The sequence below is a fragment of the Oncorhynchus mykiss genome, chromosome 9, assembly GCF_013265735.2.
Source record: "Oncorhynchus mykiss isolate Arlee chromosome 9, USDA_OmykA_1.1, whole genome shotgun sequence".
Lineage (NCBI taxonomy): Eukaryota > Metazoa > Chordata > Actinopteri > Salmoniformes > Salmonidae > Oncorhynchus > Oncorhynchus mykiss.
This window is the reverse complement of record NC_048573.1, coordinates 78,723,700-78,741,457: the sequence shown is the minus strand read 5'-3', so window position 1 is coordinate 78,741,457 and position 17,758 is coordinate 78,723,700. Positions and strand designations below refer to the sequence as shown.

The 17,758-nt window shown below is 44.4% G+C and overlaps 1 protein-coding gene across 2 annotated transcripts in view; it reads right to left on the bottom strand.

Moving 5' to 3' along the window:
- Positions 1-8,974: 8,974 nt before the first annotated feature.
- LOC110516429 (filamin-A) overlaps positions 8,975-17,758 on the bottom strand; it is a 179,143-nt gene continuing 170,359 nt past the window's right edge. Inside the window, exons 47-48 of one of the 2 annotated variants that reach the window (XM_036989133.1) lie at positions 9,442-9,645; positions 8,975-9,348 (exon numbers count right to left, since the gene is read on the bottom strand). In XM_036989133.1, coding sequence (XP_036845028.1) covers positions 9,461-9,645 — 185 coding nt within the window. In that variant the 3' untranslated portion in view covers positions 8,975-9,348; positions 9,442-9,460. Of the gene's footprint in view, positions 9,646-17,758 lie in introns of both variants that reach the window. The other variant, XM_036989132.1, reaches the window with a different exon arrangement.

Sequence of the window (17,758 nt, the reverse complement as noted above, 5' to 3'; positions counted from 1 at the left end):
ATTACAGTTCCATGATTAGTGAGGATCAGGGTAGATTTATAGGACTACTGTTTAACCCCTATTACAGTTCCATGATTAGTGAGGATCAGGGTAGATTTATAGGACTATTACAGTTCCATGATTAGTGAGGATCAGGGTAGAGTTATAGGACTATTACAGTTCCATGATTAGTGAGGATCAGGATAGATTTATAGGACTACTGTTTAACCCCTATTATAGTTCCATGATTAGTGAGGATCAGGGTAGATTTATAGGACTATTACAGTGCCATAATTAGTGAGGATCAGGGTAGAGTTACAGGACTATTATAGTTCCATGATTAGTGAGGATCAGGGTAGATTTATAGGACTATTACAGTGCCATAATTAGTGAGGATCAGGATAGAGTTATAGGACTATTACAGTTCCATGATTAGTGAGGATCAGGGTAGAGTTATAGGACTATTACAGTGCCATGATTAGTGAGGATCAGGGTAGAGTTATAGGACTATTACAGTTCCATGATTAGTGAGGATCAGGGTAGATTTATAGGACTATTACAGTTCCATGATTAGTGAGGATCAGGATAGATTTATAGGACTACTGTTTAACCCCTATTATAGTTCTATGATTAGTGAGGATCAGGGTAGATTTATAGGACTATTACAGTTCCATGATTAGTGAGGATCAGGGTAGATTTATAGGACTACTGTTTAACCCCTATTATAGTTCTATGATTAGTGAGGATCAGGGTAGAGTTATAGGACTATTACAGTTCCATGATTAGTGAGGATCAGGGTAGATTTATAGGACTATTACAGTTCCATGATTAGTGAGGATCAGGATAGATTTATAGGACTACTGTTTAACCCCTATTATAGTTCTATGATTAGTGAGGATCAGGGTAGATTTATAGGACTATTACAGTTCCATGATTAGTGAGGATCAGGGTAGAGTTATAGGACTATTACAGTTCCATGATTAGTGAGGATCAGGGTAGATTTATAGGACTACTGTTTAACCCCTATTATAGTTCTATGATTAGTGAGGATCAGGGTAGATTTATAGGACTATTACAGTTCTATGATTAGTGAGGATCAGGGTAGAGTTATAGGACTATTACAGTTCCATGATTAGTGAGGATCAGGGTAGAGTTATAGGACTATTACAGTTCTATGATTAGTGAGGATCAGGGTAGATTTATAGGACTATTACAGTTCTATGATTAGTGAGGATCAGGGTAGATTTATAGGACTACTGTTTAACCCCTATTATAGTTCCATGATTAGTGAGGATCAGGGTAGAGTTACAGGACTATTGTTCAAACCTTATTGTACACTTTTCTCACCTTCCAATATCTAATGGATTCAAAAAAACTTTCCTAACCTTAAATAATATACAAGACCAGAGTATTTTTAAATCTACCAATTGATGCTGAACAGAAGATGAATATGCATTTATTTGCATGGCTTTCTGTCATTCAGATCCACAGATGATGCAATCTCTACTGCACTCCACACTGCCATTTCCCACCTGGACAAAATTAACACCTATGTGAGAAAGCTATTCATTGACTACAGCTCAGCGTTCAACACCATAGTGCACTCTAAGCTCATCACTAAGCTAAGGACCCTGGGACTAAACACCTCCCTCTGCATCTGGATCCTGGGCTTCCTGACGGGCCGCCCCCAGGTGGTAAGAGTAGGTAACACCACATGCGCCACGCTGATCCTCAACACTGGAGCCCCTCAGGGGTGCGTGCTCAGTCCCCTCCTGTACTTCCTGTTCACTCATGATTGCACGGCCAGGCACGACTCCAACACCATCATTAAGTTTGCCGATGACACAACAGTGGTGGGCCTGATCACCGAGAGCGACGAGACAGCCTATAGGGAGGAGGTCAGAGAACTGGCCGTGTGGTGCCAGGTCAACAACCTCTCCCTCAAAGGAGTTGATTGTGGACTACAGGAAAAGGAGGATCGAGCACATCCCCATTCTCATCGACGGTGTTGTAGTGGAGCAGGTTGAGAGCTTCATGTTCCTTGGTGTCCACATCACCAACAAACTATCATGGTCCAAACACACCAAGAGAGTTGTGAAAAGGGCACGACAAAGCCTATTCCCCCTCGGGAGACTGAAAATATTTGTCATGGGTCCTCAGATCCTCAAAAGGTTCTACAGCTGCACCATCGAGTTGCATCCTGCCTGGTATGGCAACTGTTTGGCCTCCGACTGCAAGGCACTACAGAGGGCAGTGCGTACGGCCCAGTACATCATTGGGGCCAAGCTTCCTGCCATCCAGGACCTCTACACCAAGCGGTGTCAAAGGAAGGCCCTACAAATTGTCAACGACTCCAGCCACCCTAGTCATAGACTCCGGTACCCCCCTTTGTATCGTCTCGCTCTTGTTATTTTACTGCTTCTTTTTAATTACTTGTTACTTTTATTTCTTATTCTTACTTTCTATCTTATTGTTGGTTAAGGGCTCGTAAGTAAACATTTCACAAAAAGGTCTGTTGTATTCAGCACATGTAACTAGAAAACTTTGATTTGATTTATTTGATTTGATTCAGAATATTCTGAACCCTTCTCTCCACATAATCTGAACCCTTCTCTCCACATATTCTGAACCCTTCTCTCCACATATTCTGAACCCTTCTCTCGACATATTCTGAACCCTTGTCTCCAAATAATCTGAACCCTTCTCTCCACATATTCTGAACCCTTCTCTCCACATATTCTGAACACTTCTCTCCACATATTCTGAACCCTTCTCTCCACATATTCTGAACCCTTCTCTCCACATAATCTGAACCCTTCTCTCCACATATTCTGAACCCTTCTCTCCACATATTCTGAACCCTTCTCTCCACATAATCTGAACCCTTCTCTCCACATATTCTGAACCCTTCTCTCCACATATTCTGAACCCTTCTCTCCACATATTCTGAACCCTTCTCTCCACATATTCTGAACCCTCTCCACATATTCTGAACCCTTCTCTCCGCATATTCTAGTGAGTATTGAGAAATGTTGAATTAAAGAGATGGCTTTAGATAAACATACTGAAAACCCTATTGAATGAAAACTCCATGAGAAAATGTGTTGGCCAACGAAGTGGAAGGGTTTTCAGCGGTTTAATTAAATGTATTCAGCACAAGGGACCTGCAAAACCCGTTATGCACCTGCATCACGTATGTCTGAATACCAACTACTGAGAAGTGCGTCTGTGTTTCATAATTGTCCTTCAATTTGCTGAATGTATCTCACCGGAAAAAGCATCCAAGTGAGCGAAACCACTCCTCTGTCTACGTGTAGGCCATCTATCTGATGCTGTGTGGTCAAAATGAGTATGACATTGTTGCCGTCTGTACCATTGACAGCAAGGAAAGCCAGCGAGCATTTTGCCTCCCTTGATAACAAAGCATATAATAATAGCCAATCAGCATTGAGCTGAACTGTGAATGGTCCTGGCGCACCAAAACAAAGTATCAAGGGAAGCCCATTTGGATTTGGCTTCACTCCAATCACATCAAGAACAATACGGCAACAACTTGCATCTCGTTGTGTTGTTTCCTCCGGTGGTTAACTATCTAGCTAAAATTGTCCCTTTCCTAAATTAGCCATGGATGGAGATAGGGATTTGGACTTGTGGTTTTACTTAATTCTCTGTACTGACCAATGATTATAACAGTGACTCTGATCCAACCATAATTCATACATTCCCCTGAGAGGATGGAAGGTCTCCACATCCATTGGATGATATAGAAGCCAGGAAAACCAAAGGTCCAAAGGCCTAATGTAGTGTATTAGAGGTCATACAATAAGTTTTGTAGTGATTCATATGTTGATGATGTAAAGAATATTTGCTGGTCTGTGGTGTGTAATGAGGAGCAACCAGACGCTCCTGGTCTGTGGTGTGTAATGAGGAGCAACCAGACGCTCCTGGTCTGTGGTGTGTAATGAGGAGCAACCAGACGCTACACTTGACGCAGTTATGTAAGTGCTTATTCCGGTTACTGATAAGCACGCACCCATTAAGGAAATTACCCTAAAAACGGTTAAATCCCCTTGGATTCATGAGGAATTGAAAAATTGTATGGTCGTGGGGGCAAAAGGAATGGCAAATAAGTCTGGCTGCAACTGATTAGCAAACTTACTGCAAATTGAGAAATTGAGAAGGTGTCTTTTAATACTCTGACACGTTACATCAAATTAGTTTTTGTGATAATATTAAATATTTTTCTTTGGCAACAGATGAACTGCAAACAGGCGACTACTGAAGCCTTATTTATATCAGGTGTTCACATTGTGGGAGCAAGCTGTACATACAGGGACAAACATAATAATGTAGAGCAAAGGTGTACATTAGACCACAAACAGAAAGCGGACAGGAAACCAAAGATTAAACAGACATACAGTGTAATGGCCGAAGCCATACGTGCTTTACTGTGCATAAGGGCTTAGGGCAAAGAGGAGGAGGTGACCCTTAAATACATTATCTATTGTGGAAAGAGCAGGACACCATTATAAAGATTAGATAGAGAGGAACAAACACAAGTGCTTAGGGTAAAGGACATAAGTGCTTAGGGTAAAGGACATAAGTGCTTAGGGTAAAGGACATAAGTGCTTAGGGTAAGATAGACATATATTAATTTTAGGACAAGAGAATGGTCCTGCCACCATTGTAATCTAATCAAGAGCGGATACAGACGTTATTGGGCATGAACAAGCAGGAAGCCTGGACAGAAAGATAATGGTGGCCGATGACCTGAGGGAAGTAACTTCATTAACATATGGGATGGACTCATATGCTGTGTGTATAAAGACAGAGCCAGTGCTCTGGGAAAGTGTGTGTTCCGCGGACCATCTAGGCTTCTGATGTGTTTGTATTAAAAGCCTATATTAAATTCACAAGTTCTTGTAAGTGTTATATTTTGTAACGATTTTCCACGACAACATGTATCCTGTGTGTGATGTCTCTAGTGTGTGTATGTGTGTGTGTGTGATATCTCTAGCGTGTGTGTGTGATGTCTCTAGTGTGTGTGATGTCTCTAGTGTGTGTGTCTGTGTGATGTCTCTAGTGTGTGTGTGTGTGTGATGTCTCTAGTGTGTGTGTGTGTGTGTGTGTGTCTGTGTGATGTCTCTAGTGTGTGTGTGTGTGTGATGTCTCTAGTGTGTGTGTGTGTGTGTGGGTGTGTGTGTGATGTCTCTAGTGTGTGTGTGTGTGTGTGTGTGTGTGTGTGTGATGTCTCTAGTGTGTGTGTGTGTGTGATGTCTCTAGTGTGTGTGTGTGTGATGTCTCTAGTGTGTGTGTGTGATGTCTCTAGTGTGTGTGTGTGATGTCTCTAGTGTGTGTGTGTGTGTGTGTGTGATGTCTCTAGTGTGTGTGTGATGTCTCTAGTGTGTGTGTGTGATGTGTAGTGTGTGATGTCTCTAGTGTGTGTGTGTGTGTGTGTGATGTCCCTAGTGTGTGTGTGTGTGATGCCTCTAGTGTGTGTGTGTGATGTCTCTAGTGTGTGTGATGTCTCTAGTGTGTGTGTGTGTGTGTGTGTGGGGGGGGGATGTCCCTAGTGTGTGTGTGTGTGTGTGTGTGTGTGTGTGTGATGTCCCTAGTGTGTGTGTGTGTGATGTCTCTAGTGTGTGTGTGTGATGTCTCTAGTGTGTGTGTGATGCCTCTAGTGTGTGTGTGTGTGTGTGTGTGTGTGTGATGTCTCCAGTGTGTGATGTCTCCAGTGTGTGGGTGTGTGTGTCTCTGGTTTGTGTGTGTGTGATGTCTCTAGTGTGTGTGTGTGTGTGTGATGTCTCTAGTGTGTGTGTGTGTGATGTCTCTAGTGTGTGTGTGTGTGTGTGTGATGTGTCTAGTGTGTGTGTGGTTGATGACTCTAGTGTGTGTAATGTCTCTAGTGTGTGTGATGTTTTTTTTGTGAGTGTGTGTCTGTGTGTGATGTCTCTAGTATGTGTGTGTGTGTGTGTGATGTCTCTAGTATGTGTGTGTGATGTCTGTAGTGTGTGTGTGTGTGTGTGTGTGTGTGTGTGTGATGTCTCTAGTGTGTGTGTGTGTGATGTCTCTGGTGTGTGTGTGTGATGTCTCTAGTGTGTGTGTGTGATGTCTCTAGTGAGTGTGTGTGTGATGTCTCTAGTGTGTGTGTGTGTGATGTCTCTAGTGTGTGTGTGTGATGTGTGTGTGTGTGTGTGTGTGTGTGTTTGGAGAGAGTAAAGACATCCACATTTACCTTGACAGAAAAATACTTACACATCTTTATTGTGTATTAAAATACTGTCTAACAAAAACACTTTAAAGCCCTTTAATAGACAAGGTTATTTTTTGTTCTGGAATACTGACTAACAAACCTAAAGGACTGATACTACTGTATCAGTTACTATTCAATACTCCTAACATTACAGTTACTATTCAATACTACTAACATTACAGTTATTACTCAATACTACTAACATTACAGTTATTATTCAATACTACTAACATTACAGTTACTATTCAATACTCATAACATTAGTTATTACTGTATCAGTTACTATTCAATACTCCTAACATTACAGTTATTATTCAATTTTAGTAACATTACAGTTATTATTCAATACTACTAACAGTACAGTTATTATTCAATACTACTAACATTACAGTTATTATTCAATACTAGTAATTGGTTAAGACAGGCTAACACCAAGCCACACTAGCAGAAGCTAAAAAAAAATATGTGTAAAATTAGCATTATGAGCACACTGGACTAGCATTAGGCTAATCTCTATACCAATATACTATGCTACGCTAAGCAAACCCCTATGCCAACACACTATAGGGAGGGAGGATAGAGGGAGGAAGAGAGGAATGATGGGGAGGGAGGACAGAGGAATGATGGGGAGGGAGGATAGAGGGAGGATAGAGGGAGGACAGAGGAATGATGGGGAGGGAGGACAGAGGGATGATGGGGAGGGAGAATAGAGGGAGGAAGAGAGGAATGATGGGGAGGGAGGATAGAGGGATGATGGAGGGAGGATAGAGGGATGATGGGGAGGGAAGATGCTAGGCTAGCACACAGCTAATCACTGTGTGGGGAAAGGAAGCTACATGTTGCTAAGCTAGTTACAGTAATAAAAGGTGCATGTTTCTCCTCTATAACTGATAATGATTATGATGGGGAGGGAGGATAGAGGGATTGATGGGGAGGGAGGACAGAGGGATGATGGGGAGGGAGGACAGAGGGATGATGGGGAGGGAGGACAGAGGGATGATGGGGAGGGAGGACAGAGGGATGATGGGGAGGGAGGACAGAGGGATGATGGGGAGGGAGGACAGAGGGATGATGGGGAGGGAGGACAGAGGGATGATGGGGAGGGAGGATAGAGGGATGATGGGGAGGGAGGATAGAGGGAGGAAGAGAGGAATGATGGGGAGGGAGGACAGAGGGATGAAGCGAGGAATGATGGGGAGGGAGGATAGAGGGATGATGGGGATGGAGGACAGAGGAATGATGGGGAGGGAGGATAGAAGGAGGACAGAGGAATGATGGGGAGGGAGGATAGAGGGATGATGGGGAGGGAGGACAGAGGGATGATGGGGAGGGAGAATAGAGGGAGGAAGAGAGGAATGATGGGGAGGGAGGATAGAGGGAGGATGGAGGGAGGATAGAGGGATGATGGGGAGGGAAGATAGAGGGAGGAAGAGAAGAATGATGGGGAGGGAGGACAGAGGGATGAAGAGAGGAATGCTGGGGAGGGAGGATAGAGGGATGATGGGGAGGGAGGATAGAGGGAGGAAGAGAGGAATGATGGGGAGGGAGGACAGAGGGATGGTGGGGAGGGAGGACAGAGGAATGATGGGGAGGGAGGAAGAGAGGAATGATGGGGAGGGAGGACAGAGGGATGGTGGGGAGGGAGGACAGAGGAATGATGGCGAGGGAGGACAGAGGGATGATGGGGAGGGAGGTCAGAGGGAGGAAAAGAGGAATGATGGGGAGGGAGGACAGAGGGATGATGGGGAGGGAGGACAGAGGGAGGAAGAGAGGAATGATGGGGAGGGAGGACAGAGGGATGATGGGGAGGGAGGACAGAGGGAGGATAGAGGGATGATGGGGAGGGAGGACAGAGTGATGATGGGGAGGGAGGACAGAGGAATGATGGGGAGGGAGGACAGAGGAATGATGGAGGGAGGACAGAGGGATGATGGGAGGGAGGACAGAGGGAGGAAGAGAGGAATGATGGGGAGGGAGGACAGAGGGTTGAAGAGAGGAATGATGGGGAGGGAGGACAGAGGGAGGAAGAGAGGAATGATGGGGAGGGAGGACAGAGGGATGATGGGGAGGGAGGACAGAGGGAGGAAGAGAGGAATGATGGGGAGGGAGGACAGAGGGTTGAAGAGAGGAATGATGGGGAGGGAGGATAGAGGAATGAGGAGAGGAATTATGGGGAGGGAGGACAGAGGGATGAAGAGAGGAATGATGGGGAGGGTGGATAGAGGAATGATGGGGAGGGAGGATAGAGGCATGATGGGGAGGGAGGATAGAGGAATGATGGGGAGGGAGGATAGAGGGATGTAGAGAGGAATGATGGGGAGGGAGGACAGAGGAATGATGGGGAGGGAGGACAGAGGAATGATGGGTAGGGAGGATAGAGGAATGATGGGGAGGGAGGATAGAGGAATGATGGGGAGGGAGGATAGAGGGATGAAGAGAGGAATGATGGGGAGGGAGGACAGAGGGATGTAGAGAGGAATGATGGGGAGGGAGGACAGAGGAATGATGGGGAGGGAGGATAGAGGAATGATGGGTTGGGAGGATAGAGGAATGATGGGGAGGGAGGATAGAGGAATGATCGGGAGGGAGGATAGAGGAATGAAGAGAGGAATGATGGGGAGGGAGAATAGAGGGATGAAGAGAGGAATAATGGGGAGGGAGGATAGAGGAATGAAGAGAGGAACGATGGGGAGGGAGGATAGAGGGATGATGGGGATGGAGGACCGATGGATGAAGAGAGGGATATTCAGTGTTTATGCATTATTGGTGTGTTTGGGTTATGTTGTATGAGTTTGGAAGGTTGTAATCGTTGATTGGTTAGACAGTGACTTGGGACCCTCTGATTGGTCTAGACAAAGTGCTAGTTTTGAGGATTCTGAATTCACCAATCTGATTGGTCTAGACCAGGAGTCGACAACACGCATGCCAAAAATGACCTGTGAGTGTTTATTTTTTTAAATTGTGTTTTTAGTCTTTTATGTCCAACAATAAAACATTTAAATAACATTTATTTATATATTGTTCAGAAAACTTTGAAATAAAATTACCGGGCCGCCATTTGGGGAACCCTGGTGAAGACAGTGATGTGGTAGAATCTGATTGGTCTAAACAGTGATGTGGTAGAATCTGATTGGTCTAAACAGTGATGTGGTAGAATCTGATTGGTCTAAACAGTGATGTGGTAGAATCTGATTGGTCTAAACAGTGATGTGGTAGAATTTGATTGGTCTAGACAATGATATGGTACGGGCTCCCAGGGATGTGTTGTTCTCCCCACTTCACTACCAGGTTGTACTCTCCCTTCTCCTTGAGCTGGTAGCTGACGTTATAGACACGGTTCCCAAGATGCTTCACTAGAACTTCCTCACAGGGAACCCTGGGCCCGTCCACACCCACCAACAGCATGTTACGACCTGGAGGGAGGGCAGTGTTAATACACACACTGACCCTAACCCTGGGCCCATCAACACTCACCAAGAGAAAAATAAAAAATAATAGATGTTTATTTCTCCATTTGCATTGCTCAAAGACACAATGACAGTAGGAAGGGTTAGAGATAGTAGGACAATGGCAGTGGGTAGGGTTAGAGATAATAGGACACAATGACAGTAGGAAGGGTTAGAGATAGTAGGACACAATGGCAGTAGGAAGGGTTAGAGATAGTAGGACACAATGACAGTGGGAAGGGTTAGAGATAGTAGGACAATGGCAGTGGGTAGGGTTAGAGATAGTAAGACACAATGACAGTAGGAAGGGTTAGAGATAGTAGGACACAATGACAGTAGGAAGGGTTAGAGATAGTAGGACACAATGACAGTGGGTAGGGTTAGAGATAGTAGGACACAATGACAGTAGGAAGGGTTAGAGATAGTAGGACACAATGACAGTGGGTAGAGTTAGAGATAGTAGGACACAATGACAGTGGGTAGGGTTAGAGATAGTAGGACACAATGGTAGGGTTAGAGATAGTAGGACACAATGACAGTGGGTAGGGTTAGAGATAGTAGGACAATGGCAGTGGGTAGTGTTAGAGATAGTAGGACACAATGACAGTAGGAAGGGTTAGAGATAGTAGGACACAATGACAGTAGGAAGGGTTAGAGATAGTAGGACACAATGGTAGGGTTAGAGATAGTAGGACACAATGACAGTGGGTAGGGTTAGAGATAATAGGACACAATGGTAGGGTTAGAGATAGTAGGACACAATGACAGTGGGTAGGGTTAGAGATAATAGGATACAATGACAGTGGGTAGGGTTAGAGATAGTAGGACAATGGCAGTGGGTAGGGTTAGAGATAGTAGGACACAATGGTAGGGTTAGAGATAGTAGGACAATGGCAGTGGGTAGGGTTAGAGATAATAGGATACAATGACAGTAGGAAGGGTTAGAGATAGTAGGACAATGGCAGTGGGTAGGGTTAGAGATAATAGGATACAATGACAGTGGGTAGAGTTAGAGATAGTAGGACACAATGGTAGGGTTAGAGATAGTAGGACACAATGACAGTGGGTAGGGTTAGAGATAGTAGGACACAATGGCAGTGGGTAGGGTTAGAGATAGTAGGACACAATGACAGTAGGAAGGGTTAGAGATAGTAGGACACAATGGCGGTGGGTAGGGTTAGAGATAGTAGGACACAATGGCGGTGGGTAGGGTTAGAGATAGTAGGACACAATGACAGTAGGAAGGGTTAGAGATAGTAGGACACAATGGCAGTGGGTAGGGTTAGAGATAGTAGGACACAATGGTAGGATAAGAGATAGTAGGATACAATGACAGTAGGAAGGGTTAGAGATAGTAGGACACAACGGCGGTGGGTAGGGTTAGAGATAATAGGACACAATGACAGTAGGAAGGGTTAGAGATAGTAGGACACAATGTCAGTGGGAAGGGTTAGAGATAGTAGGACACAATGGCAGTGGGTAGGGTTAGAGATAATAGGACACAATGGTAGAGTTAGAGATAATAGGACACAATGGTAGGATAAGAGATAGTAGGACACAATGTCAGTGGGTAGAGTTAGAGATAGTAGGACACAATGGTAGGATAAGAGATAGTAGGACACAATGGCGGTGGGTAGAGTTAGAGATAGTAGGACACAACGTCAGTGGGTAGAGTTAGAGATAGTAGGACACAATGGTAGGATAAGAGATAGTAGGACACAATGGCGGTGGGTAGAGTTAGAGATAGTAGGACACAATGACAGTAGGTAGGGTTAGAGATAATAGGACACAATGGTAGGGTTAGAGATAGTAGGACACAATGGTAGTGGGTAGGGTTAGAGATAGTAGGACACAATGGTAGTGGGTAGGGTTAGAGATAGTAGGACACAATGGTAGGGTTAGAGATAGTAGGACACAATGACAGTGGGTAGGGTTAGAGATAGTAGGACACAATGGTAGGTTTAGAGATAGTAGGACACAATGGTAGTGGGTAGGGTTAGAGATAGTAGGACACAATGGTAGTGGGTAGGGTTAGAGATAGTAGGACACAATGGTAGTGGGTAGGGTTAGAGATAGTAGGACACAATGGTAGGGTTAGAGATAGTAGGACACAATGGTAGTGGGTAGGGTTAGAGATAGTAGGACACAATGGCGGTGGGTAGGGTTAGAGATAGTAGGACACAATGGTAGTGGGTAGGGTTAGAGATAGTAGGACACAATGACAGTAGGAAGGGTTAGAGATAGTAGGACACAATGGCAGTGGGTAGGGTTAGAGATAGTAGGACACAATGGTAGTGGGTAGGGTTAGAGATAGTAGGACACAACGGTAGGATAAGAGATAGTAGGACACAATGACAGTAGGAAGGGTTAGAGATAGTAGGACACAATGGTAGGGTTAGAGATAATAGGACACAATGGCAGTGGGTAGAGTTAGAGATAGTAGGACACAATGGTAGGGTTAGAGATAGTAGGACACAATGACAGTAGGAAGGGTTAGAGATAGTAGGACACAATGGCAGTGGGTAGGGTTAGAGATAGTAGGACACAATGGTAGGGTTAGAGATAGTAGGACACAATGGCAGTGGGTAGGGTTAGAGATAGTAGGACACAATGGTAGGGTTAGAGATAATAGGACACAATGGAAGGGTTAGAGATAGTAGGACACAATGACAGTAGGAAGGGTTAGAGATAGTAGGACACAATGTCAGTGGGTAGAGTTAGAGATAGTAGGACACAATGGCGGTGGGTAGAGTTAGAGATAGTAGGACACAATGGTAGGATAAGAGATAGTAGGACACAATGGCAGTGGGTAGAGTTAGAGATAGTAGTACACAATTGTAGGATAATAGATAGTAGGACACAATGGTAGGGTTAGAGATAGTAGGACACAATGGTAGGGTTAGAGATAGTAGGACACAATGGCAGTGGGTAGGGTTAGAGATAGTAGGACACAATGGTAGGGTTAGAGATAGTAGGACACAATGGTAGGGTTAGAGATAGTAGGACACAATGACAGTGGGAAGGTTAAGAGATAGTAGGACACAACGGCAGTGGGTAGGGTTAGAGATAATAGGACACAATGGAAGGGTTAGAGATAGTAGGACACAATGACAGTAGGAAGGGTTAGAGATAGTAGGACACAATGTCAGTGGGTAGAGTTAGAGATAGTAGGACACAATGGCGGTGGGTAGAGTTAGAGATAGTAGGACACAATGGTAGGATAAGAGATAGTAGGACACAATGGCAGTGGGTAGAGTTAGAGATAGTAGGACACAATGGTAGGATAAGAGATAGTAGGACACAATGACAGTAGGAAGGGTTAGAGATAGTAGGACACAATGACAGTGGGTAGGGTTAGAGATAGTAGGACACAATGGTAGGGTTAGAGATAGTAGGACACAATGGTAGGGTTAGAGATAGTAGGACACAATGGCAGTGGGTAGGGTTAGAGATAGTAGGACACAATGGTAGGGTTAGAGATAGTAGGACACAATGGTAGGGTTAGAGATAGTAGGACACAATGGTAGGGTTAGAGATAGTAGGACACAATGGTAGGGTTAGAGATAGTAGGACACAATGGCAGTGGGTAGGGTTAGAGATAGTAGGACACAATGACAGGGTTAGAGATAGTAGGACACAATGACAGGGTTAGAGATAGTAGGACACAATGACAGTAGGAAGGGTTAGAGATAGTAGGACACAATGGCAGTAGGAAGGGTTAGAGATAGTAGGACACAATGACAGTAGGAAGGGTTAGAGATAGTAGGACACAATGGTAGGGTTAGAGATAGTAGGACACAATTACAGTGGGTAGGGTTAGAGATAGTAGGACACAACGGCGGTGGGTAGAGTTAGAGATAGTAGGACACAATGACAGTAGGAAGGGTTAGAGATAGTAGGACACAATGGCAGTGGGTAGGGTTAGAGATAGTAGGACACAATGGTAGGGTTAGAGATAGTAGGACACAATGACAGTAGGAAGGGTTAGAGATAGTAGGACACAATGACAGTAGGAAGGGTTAGAGATAGTAGGACACAATGACAGTGGGTAGGGTTAGAGATAGTAGGACACAATGACAGTAGGAAGGGTTAGAGATAGTAGGACACAATGACAGTAGGAAGGGTTAGAGATAGTAGGACACAATGGCGGTGGGTAGAGTTGGAGATAGTAGGACACAATGACAGTGGGTAGGGTTAGAGATAATAGGACACAATGACAGTGGGTAGGGTTAGAGATAGTAGGACACAATGGTAGTGGGTAGGGTTAGAGATAGTAGGACACAATGACAGTGGGTAGGGTTAGAGATAGTAGGACACAACGGTAGGATAAGAGATAGTAGGACACAATGACAGTAGGAAGGGTTAGAGATAGTAGGACACAATGGCGGTGGGTAGAGTTAGAGATAGTAGGACACAATGACAGTAGGAAAGGGTTAGAGATAGTAGGACACAATGACAGTAGGAAGGGTTAGAGATAGTAGGACACAATGGCGGTGGGTAGAGTTGGAGATAGTAGGACACAATGACAGTGGGTAGGGTTAGAGATAATAGGACACAATGACAGTGGGTAGGGTTAGAGATAGTAGGACACAATGGCAGTAGGAAGGGTTAGAGATAGTAGGACACAATGGCAGTGGGTAGAGTTAGAGATAGTAGGACACAATGGTAGGGTTAGAGATAGTAGGACACAATGACAGTAGGAAGGGTTAGAGATAGTAGGACACAATGGTAGGGTTAGAGATAGTAGGACACAATGACAGTAGGAAGGGTTAGAGATAGTAGGACACAATGGCAGTGGGTAGGGTTAGAGATAGTAGGACACAATGGTAGGGTTAGAGATAGTAGGACACAATGGCAGTGGGTAGGGTTAGAGATAGTAGGACACAATGGTAGGGTTAGAGATAATAGGACACAATGGAAGGGTTAGAGATAGTAGGACACAATGACAGTAGGAAGGGTTAGAGATAGTAGGACACAATGTCAGTGGGTAGAGTTAGAGATAGTAGGACACAATGGCGGTGGGTAGAGTTAGAGATAGTAGGACACAATGGTAGGATAAGAGATAGTAGGACACAATGGCAGTGGGTAGAGTTAGAGATAGTAGGACACAATGGTAGGATAAGAGATAGTAGGACACAATGACAGTAGGAAGGGTTAGAGATAGTAGGACACAATGACAGTGGGTAGGGTTAGAGATAGTAGGACACAATGGTAGGGTTAGAGATAGTAGGACACAATGGTAGGGTTAGAGATAGTAGGACACAATGGTAGGGTTAGAGATAGTAGGACACAATGGCAGTGGGTAGGGTTAGAGATAGTAGGACACAATGGTAGGGTTAGAGATAGTAGGACACAATGGTAGGGTTAGAGATAGTAGGACACAATGGTAGGGTTAGAGATAGTAGGACACAATGGTAGGGTTAGAGATAGTAGGACACAATGGCAGTGGGTAGGGTTAGAGATAGTAGGACACAATGACAGGGTTAGAGATAGTAGGACACAATGACAGGGTTAGAGATAGTAGGACACAATGACAGTAGGAAGGGTTAGAGATAGTAGGACACAATGACAGTAGGAAGGGTTAGAGATAGTAGGACACAATGGTAGGGTTAGAGATAGTAGGACACAATGACAGTAGGAAGGGTTAGAGATAGTAGGACACAATGGCAGTGGGTAGGGTTAGAGATAGTAGGACACAATGGTAGGGTTAGAGATAGTAGGACACAATGGCAGTGGGTAGTGTTAGAGATAGTAGGACACAATGGTAGGGTTAGAGATAATAGGACACAATGGAAGGGTTAGAGATAGTAGGACACAATGACAGTAGGAAGGGTTAGAGATAGTAGGACACAATGTCAGTGGGTAGAGTTAGAGATAGTAGGACACAATGGCGGTGGGTAGAGTTAGAGATAGTAGGACACAATGGTAGGATAAGAGATAGTAGGACACAATGGCAGTGGGTAGAGTTAGAGATAGTAGGACACAATGGTAGGATAAGAGATAGTAGGACACAATGACAGTAGGAAGGGTTAGAGATAGTAGGACACAATGACAGTGGGTAGGGTTAGAGATAGTAGGACACAATGGTAGGGTTAGAGATAGTAGGACACAATGGTAGGGTTAGAGATAGTAGGACACAATGGTAGGGTTAGAGATAGTAGGACACAATGGCAGTGGGTAGGGTTAGAGATAGTAGGACACAATGGTAGGGTTAGAGATAGTAGGACACAATGGTAGGGTTAGAGATGGTAGGACACAATGGTAGGGTTAGAGATAGTAGGACACAATGGTAGGGTTAGAGATAGTAGGACACAATGACAGGGTTAGAGATAGTAGGACACAATGACAGTAGGAAGGGTTAGAGATAGTAGGACACAATGGCAGTAGGAAGGGTTAGAGATAGTAGGACACAATGACAGTAGGAAGGGTTAGAGATAGTAGGACACAATGGTAGGGTTAGAGATAGTAGGACACAATTACAGTGGGTAGGGTTAGAGATAGTAGGACACAACGGCGGTGGGTAGAGTTAGAGATAGTAGGACACAATGACAGTAGGAAGGGTTAGAGATAGTAGGACACAATGGCAGTGGGTAGGGTTAGAGATAGTAGGACACAATGACAGTAGGAAGGGTTAGAGATAGTAGGACACAATGACAGTAGGAAGGGTTAGAGATAGTAGGACACAATGACAGTGGGTAGGGTTAGAGATATTAGGACACAATGACAGTAGGAAGGGTTAGAGATAGTAGGACACAATGACAGTAGGAAGGGTTAGAGATAGTAGGACACAATGGCGGTGGGTAGAGTTGGAGATAGTAGGACACAATGACAGTGGGTAGGGTTAGAGATAATAGGACACAATGACAGTGGGTAGGGTTAGAGATAGTAGGACACAATGGTAGTGGGTAGGGTTAGAGATAGTAGGACACAATGACAGTGGGTAGGGTTAGAGATAGTAGGACACAATGACAGTAGGAAGGGTTAGAGATAGTAGGACACAATGACAGTGGGTAGGGTTAGAGATAGTAGGACACAACGGTAGGATAAGAGATAGTAGGACACAATGACAGTAGGAAGGGTTAGAGATAGTAGGACACAATGGCGGTGGGTAGAGTTAGAGATAGTAGGACACAATGACAGTAGGAAGGGTTAGAGATAGTAGGACACAATGGCAGTGGGTAGGGTTAGAGATAGGACACAATGGTAGGATAAGAGATAGTAGGACACAATGACAGTAGGAAGGGTTAGAGATAGTAGGACACAATGGCAGTAGGAAGGGTTAGAGATAGTAGGACACAATGGCAGTGGGTAGAGTTAGAGATAGTAGGACACAATGGTAGGGTTAGAGATAGTAGGACACAATGACAGTAGGAAGGGTTAGAGATAGTAGGACACAATGGTAGGGTTAGAGATAGTAGGACACAATGACAGTAGGAAGGGTTAGAGATAGTAGGACACAATGGCAGTGGGTAGGGTTAGAGATAGTAGGACACAATGGTAGGGTTAGAGATAGTAGGACACAATGGCAGTGGGTAGGGTTAGAGATAGTATGACACAATGGTAGGGTTAGAGATAATAGGACACAATGGAAGGGTTAGAGATAGTAGGACACAATGACAGTAGGAAGGGTTAGAGATAGTAGGACACAATGTCAGTGGGTAGAGTTAGAGATAGTAGGACACAATGGCGGTGGGTAGAGTTAGAGATAGTAGGACACAATGGTAGGATAAGAGATAGTAGGACACAATGGCAGTGGGTAGAGTTAGAGATAGTAGGACACAATGGTAGGATAAGAGATAGTAGGACACAATGGTAGGGTTAGAGATAGTAGGACACAATGGTAGGGTTAGAGATAGTAGGACACAATGGCAGTGGGTAGGGTTAGAGATAGTAGGACACAATGGTAGGGTTAGAGATAGTAGGACACAATGGTAGGGTTAGAGATAGTAGGACACAATGACAGTGGGAAGGTTAAGAGATAGTAGGACACAACGGCAGTGGGTAGGGTTAGAGATAATAGGACACAATGGAAGGGTTAGAGATAGTAGGACACAATGACAGTAGGAAGGGTTAGAGATAG